Here is a 10,751-nt window from a genome sequence, read left to right as displayed (position 1 = left end):
TGGGAAAATTATGTAAATCAGGATTAAAGTCTTGTTTGTAAATCCCACAATGAGGATCAGCATTTTTTGTGTATCTGTACTTTACTATTTCTACAATTTCAATTTTTTTCTAAATGTTTCCATTTGGGGAGTCTTTTACTTAAATTTCACTACATTTCAAATTCAGATATTTTACTTGTTTACTCAACTACATTTTGTGAAATCGGTTGGTTTCTATTTTATTTATGAGTGGATAAAAAACGTAACTGGTAAAAACGCAGCAAACCACCAATCAGTCCACCAATCAGAGCGAGCGCTTCGTTTTGAACTCGTTCTGATTGGCTCTTGGTGCATCTACTGATCACCAACGTACGGTTCAGCATCAATTCAACAGCAAGCACAACATTTAGAGAAGGAAAAAATGATGAAGAAACACGAACTTGCCGCAAAACACACGTGGTTTTATTTGCGGGATTTTCAAGTAGTTGAAAAGAAGTTTTGACTTCATGATAATCGTAATAGAAATCAGTGTTTGACTCATTAACATCATTCTATTAATAGATCAGTGCGCTCAGAGTCACATTTGAGTCTTTACATAAACTGGGTGGATTGAGTAAAGAGTCTGATAAAATGATAATAGGAACATTATAGCTGTCATAAATCATAGTACTTTGTAGTACATTCATGAAAGGAAATACTTTTCCACTTCTACTTATATGGAAGTTTAAAGAGACACTTTTAAGGTGGTGATATTTTACAGAGTGGATCTCTACTTTAACTCAAATACATGCTTTGTGTACTTTATCCATCATTTTCTGAACCATTTCATGCACCTCATCAATTTCATGCACCAATTCCTGATTTATGTTTAAAACCACAGCTGAGATAAAAAAAAATTTTTTACTTTCAAGTCAAGTCAAGTCAAGTCAAGTGGCTTTTATTGTTCACTTGACTTGACTTGACTTGAAAGTAAAAAATATCTCAGCTGTGGTTTTAAACGCAAATCAGAAATAGGTGCACTGGTGCATCTATTTTGCGACTTAAGATAATTAAACCTTGTTGGTATGAGGTGCATGAAATGGTTCAGAAAATGATGGATGTATTAATGGAGTTGGAGGTGTTTTTATGGAGGTGTTTCAGTGTGAGATATGCTCAGTATATACATTTAAAGTTTTGCTCATGCGTAGGACATAAAGAGGCCCATATCTCTTTCTCAAATCTTTCTTAGAGAATTTAAAGGTAAAGAGGTTTCTGAGAACAGAGAATACAGATTGAAAATCTGATCCTTCAGCAACCCCGGGAGAAGAAGACGATTCCCATGACAGTTCACAGAGGATTTTCTCCTGTTTCATTTCGGGATTAAATCAGGTGGCGTGGTCCGAGAAATTAGAAAAGATCTGTTTTAGGTATCTGGTGATCGATTCTAAGTGTCTGATAAGAATTAATAACTGAATCTTAGTGATCTTAGAGTTCAGGGGTCAAGGTTGATTTCTCTCCACTTCTTTGATTAATTTTCTGAGATTGACGCCACCATTTGAATTCTCGTTCTACATCATACACCTTACACCCCTAAGCCTCTCATTCCCTGTACAGCATGTTCAAGGCTATTACACATTTATTAACAGATATAAACTCTAACCTACAGGAGGACCTTTAAAAAAAACATATTAGACTATTCCTTCAGATGGTCTAAATAAAAGGCTTACTAATTGCCTTCCAATTAATTATTAATGATTCTTTAATTCTATCTTTCTGTGTGTGTGTGTGTGTGTGTGTGTGTGTGTGTGTGTGTGTGTGTGTGTGTGTGTGTGTGTGTGTGTGTGTAAAGATGCTAGTTAATGACATTTATTTCAGTACATGCAGAGATGACAAAGCAGCCTCAGATGTTTTAAAAACCGGAAGTGGTTTGTGTTTCCACCAGGGGGCAGCCATTAATTAGACTTCAGCTTTGTGCAAAAGGTGGAAAAGGAAGTAACATTAAATTGTACTTTTTGAATAGGAGATTTTGAATATAGTGCATTTGTGTCACGTTTGCAAATATTTCAGTATTGTTCTTCATCATATTCAATATAATGATCGATGTTGATCAAATGTTTTGTTTTTAGTTTTGCTTTGTATTATTAGAAAAAGCAATAGTGGTTTGTGTAATTGGCCCTATTTTATTAATATTAATAATCACCATCATCAGAGAAATCAGAGTTCATCATAGAAGTCAAAACTATCAGTCAGGTTTACCTAATAGCTGTAGTTTTTGCTGAAAACAATATAAATGATCTAAATCTTAAATTTGAGGTTAGCAAAATGTTTTACATTCATTTCGCTCCTGAGAAAATCAGCTTACAATAACTAACAATAGACCTTATAACAAGAAATAAGCACTGAAAATACTTTAATAGAACAAAATTGTTAGTTTTTTATAGATTTATTTTTTGTTATTGACATTTTTCTGTAAATCTCAGCACATGCAGTGTCATGAGCGCTGAAGATCATTCAAGACTAACCTTATTATGCTAACAATGCACTTCTGGTTAGATGCTAACTGCATTCTGTTGTCTTGTACTGCGACATGTTTAATGAAAATTAAGTTGAATCTCATCTCATTTTTTCATTTTACTTTATAGAGTAGTATATCTGAAAGCTGAGGAGCAAAACCTCTCTTTTTCTCTCCCTCTCTTTCTTTTACTTTAAACCATTGAAATGAAATGCAAACTGGAAGCAGAATTAAAGCAGACAAAACAGAGAGTTATGACATCGAGGTGTTTAATGAAGCATTGAACCAGCAACAAAATGCAAAAACGGAGAAATCGTCACTCGATCACCTGCGAACTTGGAATTTCGAACGATCGAACGTGTTCACGCAGCTTGTCTCAGAGTCATCGGACACGTAGACTCGGCTCACAGGTCACAGACCACGACGTTAGTGTGGATATCGTGCAGTAAAACACAAATGCAGCGGTGTCTGAGGTATGATTATAAATACGCTTCTTCATCTAAACACTACTTTCACATGTTGGAGGAAAAAAAAAAACTGAGATTTGTTTGGATAGAAAAATGGTCCAGGCACAACAACAACATGCCAATATGAACACTTCGCTTTTGATTAAATTGAAACTAACAAAGAGAAACAGAACGAGAGAAATCAAGAAAGAGCAAGATCTTGTCGTTTTCAACCTCGTTCCTCCCCTTCCTCTCCTCTCTTTTCTCGCTCTGTTTTCTGGAGGATCTTAGAGATTCCCTTTGTTCAGCACTTGGATTCGGACTTGGCAAACAGTGGACGCAGCTGATCCTCAGTGGTGGCCTCCCTCTGCTGCATCAGGTCCGGGTGGCCTTTAGTGACGCCCCAGCTGTCCGGGGTGGACAGGGATGGGCAGAGCGGGCGGCCGGAGGCGGGCTTCAGCTTCTCCCAGTAATCACGACGGGCTCTGGATGACAAAAACAAGCACATTTAGGAAGTCAGCAGAATTCAGTCATGGGAATGAAGCTGATCCGGAAATTATGACCGACAGCATGAACGATGCAACAAATGCACGTGGTCTCAGGTGTGCTGAATTCTGATACCTGCTTTTCACCAAAAATCTTCCATGTATATTTTGGTCTTTGATCCAAATTTTCTTGCAACCTATGACTTTGGGCTGATGACCAACGTGAAACAATATTAGCGATTTCTTCGGTTGTGGCTCTGAAAACATGATTATATTGCGAGAAAGAGGTTCAAAGAAGGCCGTTGTCATGTTTTCTGGAATTCGATGACTTACGTCTAGCGACTAGTGATAGATTAATACTGCCTGGTTCATTGATGTTAATTGTATGATCAGTTGATACCCCCCAATCCTGCCCTTTATTTGTGTGTGTGTGTGTGTGTGTGTGTGTGTGTGTGTGTGTGTGTGTGTGTGTGTGTGTGTGTTTAGGGTAATTTACTGAGGTGTAAATTGGGGTTACCTGGCACGAACCCATGGCTTGGTGTGCATCTCTAGGCCGCTACCCCACGGGCCATGCTTTTGGGATCCCTCGGGCAGGATTCCGCGCTCCGGAGCCAGCTCCTCAACTACAGCACGGATGTGGTAGGGCTCAAATCCACAGCAGCCTCCGATAAATCGGATACCTGCATTGTAGGCCTCTCGGGCATAATGCTGCATATCCCAGCGGGTCAGCACTCTGGGCTCGAGAGCTGTAGGACACACACACACACACACACACACACACACACACACACACACACACACACACACACACACAGATAAAGGGTGGGTTTAAAGTGTGTGTCATTTGTTCATACTATTAACATTATATTTAACACTTTTTTTTAAACACATTTTTAATCATATAATGTTTGTGCTGCTTCTGAAGTATTTAATGTTTTTATCCAGTTAGTGTTACTGTAGTTTATTAGTCTATTGTTTTTATGCTTGATCTATCTATCTATCTATCTATCTATCTATCTATCTATCTATCTATCTATCTATCTATCTATCTATCTATCTATCTATCTATCTATCTATCTATCTATCTATTACATTTACATACAGATAGAGAGATGATAGAACGTGGAGAATTAATTAAAAGTACAAGTGAAAATATTGAGGGACGAGTTGTAAGAAGACAAACACAGATCTTCCGTAAGCATTTCTTCTGTAGCCATTTGGTGATGTATTTGTGGCATTTATGTTCTGCAGGGGATCACAGACCGAAGGTGTATACGGCATTGTTTAAAAGTCAACAAGTAAATGTTTACCGAATGGGAACTCGGGCAGGTCGATGAAGCCTTGGCAGCCGCAGTCAGGCGTGTGGTATGCCAAAGGCTGCACCATGAAGTGAGCTTTAAGACCAGCCTTCTCCACTGCTGCCTTCATCATGGCTACAGTCTCAACACAGGTTTTGGGGTCAAAGTGGCAGTTCACACCGACGATATCGGCACCTGGAAGACACAGAAGACACCCAAGACATAGAATTTATAGGAAAACACTGTAAATATGGATTTAACATGCACATTTTTATTATTTCTGTTATGCTGTATAATGTTTTTTTGCTATGTGACTGTACAACAGTGTTACCAACCACAAGCGTGTAAATCTAGGGTATAAATCAAACGAAAAACTGAGAAATCAAAATAACCCTACCTGCAAAATCACCTGCAAAATTTCTTACCTGCAATTAGTTCTCATTTACTGTTTAATACACAAAAAAATTAAAGCCACTGGATACTTCTGGCGAGTTTATATAGCTAATGCAAATAGCTAGCTTTGCTAAACTGCCAACAAAGCTAAGGAGCATGAAGCTTAGCATGTTAGCATTGAGCACAGCACAGTGGTTAAGATGTTGGACCTCTGATCAGATGGACATGATTTCAAATCCCACCATAACTAATCTGTTGTTGCTGGGCCCTTAAACAAAGCATTCAGCTCTCAACTGAGAATTGTAATAAATTGTAAGTCGGAGCTCCGCATTGACAAATCTGACAAATGCAGTATATATAAAATGTAAATATAACATAAATCGAAAAAGTGATGCATTTAATGATTTCGTTAAAACCATGTCCATAAGCAATAGTTCCCACAGAAGCATTAACAATATAAAGTTGACAATGTGGAAGCATAGGAGATGTTTGTTTATTAGTTAGAGCCATAGCCTAATGTATAAAAGGTGGAATTGTGTGCTGGAAATGTTTTCGAAGAGTTTAAGAGGTCCTAGCTTAAATATTGAGGCATTCTTTTATTTCATGAGGAAACAGTTTCAAACAACGTCAATTCAAAGTGAAATCGTTGGAACGATGCTAAACTACAGTATGAGCTACGACACGGCAGAACTTCAGTAAACACATTTGGGGTAAAGGGTATCGTTTAGACCCTATTAGAGTGATGTGATCAGCAAATCACATGAGGAGTAAGTGTTTATTAGACTTTATTGTAGGTTTGAGTTGATGTGTACTGTGCTAATTAATAGTGATAGACATGAAAGAGAAAAAAAAACAACAACAACAACAACAACAACAACAACGTACCGGCCTTTACCAGACGGATAGCGCACTCTCCGGGCCTGACCCCGTGCATGTCTCCCATTGGTCCAATGCACAGAGAGGCAGCGACAGGTTTCCCAGTCTCCTTCAGGACATGGACGGCCCACTCAGCTTCTTCCACGTGCTCGAAGTACTGCAGCATAAATCAACCAATATTTGAATAATTCCAGCATGAACACAGATAAAGCAGTCAGGTTTTAATATTTGTATAGGTAGTGTTGTGTATACAGCATGGTACAGCATCACATGACCGCCTCACCTCGGCGATCAGGAAATCTACGTTCTTTTTGACGAAGACGTCCATCTGCTTCTTGAAGATGGCCTTCACTTCAGTCTCGCTTTTGCAGCTCAGGTAGGAGGGGGTCTGGGAGACTCCTCCTGCCACCAGGGCATCGCCCTCATTGGCGACCTCCCTTGCCAGGTCACAAGCGGCCTCGTTGACTTGTGCCCCCTGGGGGAGGGATATTAATTCACAACACGTGCATGAGGATACAGTATGTTCTAATTTCATGTTCAGTTTTTTCTCTATTAATCATTCCCCCTTTTCTTATCAAATTTTAATTCTGGCGTTCCAATATGTAAAAAAAAAAGTATTTACACCACAGTGCCTTGAATTTTAAAATCAGTGTAATATTGTGTGTGGAAACAGCGAAAAGCCACCCTGATGTTCTTTGTCGTTTTATTTAAACAGGGTTATAAAGTCAATTTTTAACAAATGTCCCTCACCCATGCACAGTTAAAGAAATATATAAAAAAGTCTCACAGTGAAGCAGACAGCGTTGCCTCTGTTCTCAAGCTTGTCGTCGCTGGCGTAGAAGGTAAAAGTCTGCATGACATTTGACCCTGCCCTCAGGAATTCTCTGTGCAGCTGTCGCACTAAGATGAGACGTTATACACAGAGGGAAAGTGAGAATCCGTTCACAGCTGTTCAGTGCTGAGCGAGCAGTTCTTTGGAATTGCACCAATCAAACCATTCGAAATGACGGTCTTTGATTTCAGTTCTATATACAAACACTCACACTCAAATATCCAATATGTCCACACATTTTATACCTCACACACACACACACACACACACACACACACACACACACACACACACACACACACACACACACGTCCAAAAAAACATACACTACATTCATAAGGTAAAATTTTGTTCCAAGAACTATTTAAGCTTTCACACTTTCCAGAGCATTAAATCGGAATCTCTTCTCGTTATAAATCCATTAAAACAGGAAGGAAAAATATACAGAGAATTTTATGAGTTTAATGGGAAAAATATTTTAAAAAAATTAAACAGTAGTGCAAAATAGAAGCATTTTTACTAATGGACCAAAACTTTATACACGTACTGTATATGTTACGGAGTTGTCAAGCATCATCTATAATTAGAGACATTATTGTATTTGATTTAAGCAACCTTTTAGATTTGACTTGTTCCATTATCATTGGAAAAACAATCAGGTTTTTATTTAAACCAATCTGGACACATGTTCTTGAAACTAAACCATCAGATGAACATATTTGTTGCTTTTGTGATCAAAAGCCTCAGCAGGCCTCTGTAGATAAAACTGGCTTAAAGACACGGTGTTATTTACATTCTTCTTCTGATCCAACACACTTAATGCTTCTAATCAACGCTGGAACATGAGTTGAAACTTTAAGGGCAAGAAATCTCTAGAAATGAGTTCACCATCACCAATTCCAGCTTTTTCTTTGAATTCATGCAATGTGTTTTATCTTTAGATGGTGCTTTGGTGATCCATATTGCTCCTTTTGCAATTTTGGAGACTTTTATTAGTTGTAAACACACACCACAGCTCCATATGACAACGCACAGCAAAAACTGATCAAAGACTATTCACTTTCAACAACATTTGGAAACTTCTGGTGTAACCACTGGCAACCCGAATGCGGCGTGTGCCAGTGATGCTCCAGTTGCAAAAGCTTTCCACAAATTTAGAGAGACATCTACCAGTGAGAACGAGGACAGCGGAGACAGTAGAGAATGGGGAATGCTGGTTGGCAACTTAAAGATTAAAGTTACTATGGCAACCAGTAGTAGGAACGCCCACAATACATGGTGACATCACCACGTAATACATCGACAGGTGACTGTGAACGTAGTATAAAACTAATCAATGTGTGTGTAATTGGAGGATACATTTGATAGGGTTTGATGGATACTTGGCTGAAGTGTGCATAAAACCAATATGTTTCCAAAATACTCAATAAAAACAAACAAACAAGCAACAAAAAACGAGTTCCTGCCATTTAAATAAAAACACGACTTTACTCATTAGTAAATTCTGGAGAAAATCCGTTTCGAAAATAATTAAAACTTCAGTTCAGAAATTCGAGATCATCCGCAGGAGTGGAACAAACGATCTAGTGGCAAAAATCATGGAGACATTAAAGAGTCTGGACAAATATATACGAACTGTGTAGACTCTCTGATGTGATTTGAGGATTTTAGTAGGTTAGGCTCGTCTTAACCAGGGTCACCCAGGAGGTGACGTGACGCCCCTCATAGCACGCAGGGTTTCTCCAATTAGGACCATGACGCAAACATGGAGGACGTGTGCAGGTGAGCTGACTTTCCTGATGTTTTGAGCTTACATAAAGGGGGTGTTTTAAGGGGTTAAAAAAATGATACTCACCCGCTTCAGGGTGCTCAGCTGCAGCTTCAGGAGTCCAGGGTCCGGCTTTCACGTAGCCTCTTTTTTCCAGGGCGAAGACGAAGCCGCCGTCTCCGATCACAATCTCACCTGCATCCAGGCGCTCCAGGATGCCCTTAAAACCAATCAATAATTACATTTAAAACATAAAAAAATTTAAAATAAATGTATATTTAATGTATCGTTTGGGTTTATTATACGTTTTTTTTTTTTTTATGGATTGTGTCCATTAAAAAAAATCCAAAAGTAGGGGAACAAGTTCTGCAAAATATCGGCTCCATTGCATCTTCATATTTGTTTGGCTAATTTTTGTTGTTTATTTTTAATTCATTTTATAGCTAATTATTAAAAAAAAATATTTTTAATGTACCTTCTTTGATCCGGCAGGTGCCATTTCTTTTGCAGGTCTTCCAAGTGGATATAATGTTAACGTCTGAGCAGCTCTCAACCCTGGTACACTGGTGAAAGCAAGAACGCAGACCAGCTTTTTATATCCCTCTGAGAAGGAGGAGGTGGTAGAGGTGAAAGAGGAGGACTGGTGGGTGTGGATCTTTCTCCAAACCACTAAATCTATTGCGCAATCACGACTCCCTCCTCTTGTCTTTTTCGAAATCCATTGGATTTATCTAAGAATTGACGTGAAATCCGGCCCACGTGTTTATTTAGAGGCGGACTATAGCATGTGGAGAAAAGATCTCAGGTTGCACAGCAGGTTTAATTTAATGCACACTATTTATTTATACATGTATTTAATTTTTTGGGGGAAATTCTGCCTGATTAGTCAGAGGTAGCTCAAATCTAGCACTCAAATCATTTTTCGAGTGATTTCAGGACAGCTGGATGATCAGCAGGTTCAAAGATCATCACAAAATCTGTTTTTTCTTTCTTTTTTTTTTCTGGCCCACTTGCAAAATGCATGATAAAATCATGCTGATAAGCTGCAGATATTTCAGCGTGCAGACAAAAATAGTCGTTAGCATTGCACTTTTTTTGTGTGCATGCTGTACAAAATGATGGGAGTGGATTATACGATCGATCCTTGCAACAGGTTGACCGACCATGGATGTGCCCATGGCGGCATGGGTCAGAGGTCAAAACCTTTCCACACTCACTGCTCTAGAGGAAAGCAAATATTTACGAGGTGGTCAGCATGTCTTGTTTTCAGACATGTAATGAAATTCACAACTCATAACAGTTGTTTAGATGGTTCGGCAATTGGGCAGGATTTAAGGACTTCACCTTAACCTGAAAATTAACCCTTAACTGCAGGTTTCTAGTAGACCTCAGACTTTGGTATATTTCTTTAAAGAAGAGCAATGTGCCACACAATGTTCAATTTCTCAAGCTGTGCTGTAGAAAAGGATTAATGAATTAATACAAAATCTATTTGCAGCTGTTTTTATACATTTAATTGCTTATAGATTTTCATAGATTGGTCCCAAACTATCTTGTTTCCTTCTCAAACCCCTTTTTCCTGTTCATTTTGCATAAGTATTGCATAAGATCATTTTTGCATAAGTATGAAGTTTCAGGCCATAACCAGGCTGTGCTGTTAAAGTCCACGTTGTAGCACTTTAAGGAATATCAGTATGCTAGAAAGGTGCGAATAATTATGTTTCTTCCCGGATCTTTTGCTCTATAAAGGTCACACAAGGTGCATGGTACCCCTAATCCCCCCCCTTCTCACACACACACACACTTTTGCCCTCGTCCTTGATCAGCAAATATAACGTTTGCTGGTTATCTTCAGCTGGAAGTACACAGCTGTTTGTGGAGATCTCTGCACACACACACACACACACACACACACACACACACACACACACACACACACACACACACACGCAGTCAGACTTGCAAAATGTGTGACATTAAAAACCAATAAACCTGAACATGAAACAAAGGTAAAATTCTGTCCCGTAGGTTAAATACAGTGAATCTGAAGGACTAAATGAAAACGCTCCCTCCCCCCAAGCGGCTGTTCTGTAGTGACCTGTTCAGACCGGATCTTACATTTCAACTTGGTTCTGAAAGCTCTGTTATTACATCTCCAGTTGCGTCCAGCAGCAGAGACTTGA

At 38.9% G+C, this 10,751-nt stretch overlaps 1 protein-coding gene across 1 annotated transcript; it reads right to left on the bottom strand.

The window, feature by feature from the left end:
- Nucleotides 1–2,722: 2,722 nt before the first annotated feature.
- bhmt (betaine-homocysteine methyltransferase) lies at nucleotides 2,723–9,203 on the bottom strand. Its single transcript, XM_083563742.1, has 8 exons — nucleotides 9,044–9,203; nucleotides 8,656–8,788; nucleotides 6,756–6,868; nucleotides 6,252–6,443; nucleotides 5,978–6,125; nucleotides 4,712–4,894; nucleotides 3,919–4,147; nucleotides 2,723–3,401 (listed from the first exon to the last, which is right to left on the bottom strand). Exons 1-8 carry the CDS (start codon nucleotides 9,065–9,067, stop codon nucleotides 3,221–3,223), a joined length of 1,203 nt encoding a protein of 400 aa, XP_083419868.1. The 5' UTR covers nucleotides 9,068–9,203; the 3' UTR covers nucleotides 2,723–3,220.
- Nucleotides 9,204–10,751: the final 1,548 nt, after the last annotated feature.

This window comes from Silurus aristotelis (genome assembly GCF_946808225.1).
Source record: "Silurus aristotelis genome assembly, chromosome: 16".
In the NCBI taxonomy this organism is placed as follows: Eukaryota; Metazoa; Chordata; class Actinopteri; order Siluriformes; family Siluridae; genus Silurus; species Silurus aristotelis.
This window is presented reverse-complemented; position numbering and strand designations above follow the sequence as displayed.

Bases quoted from the DNA above. Each gene is read 5' to 3' on its own strand.
- bhmt (XM_083563742.1), bottom strand. From the start codon at position 9,067: ATGGCACCTGCCGGATCAAAGAAG. The intron at 8,789-9,043 runs GTACATTAAAAA...ATTGGTTTTAAG, and splicing joins CACCTGCCGGATCAAAGAAG to GGCATCCTGGAGCGCCTGGA. The intron at 3,402-3,918 runs GTAACCCCAATT...TTTGTCATCCAG, and splicing joins AAGCCATGGGTTCGTGCCAG to AGCCCGTCGTGATTACTGGG.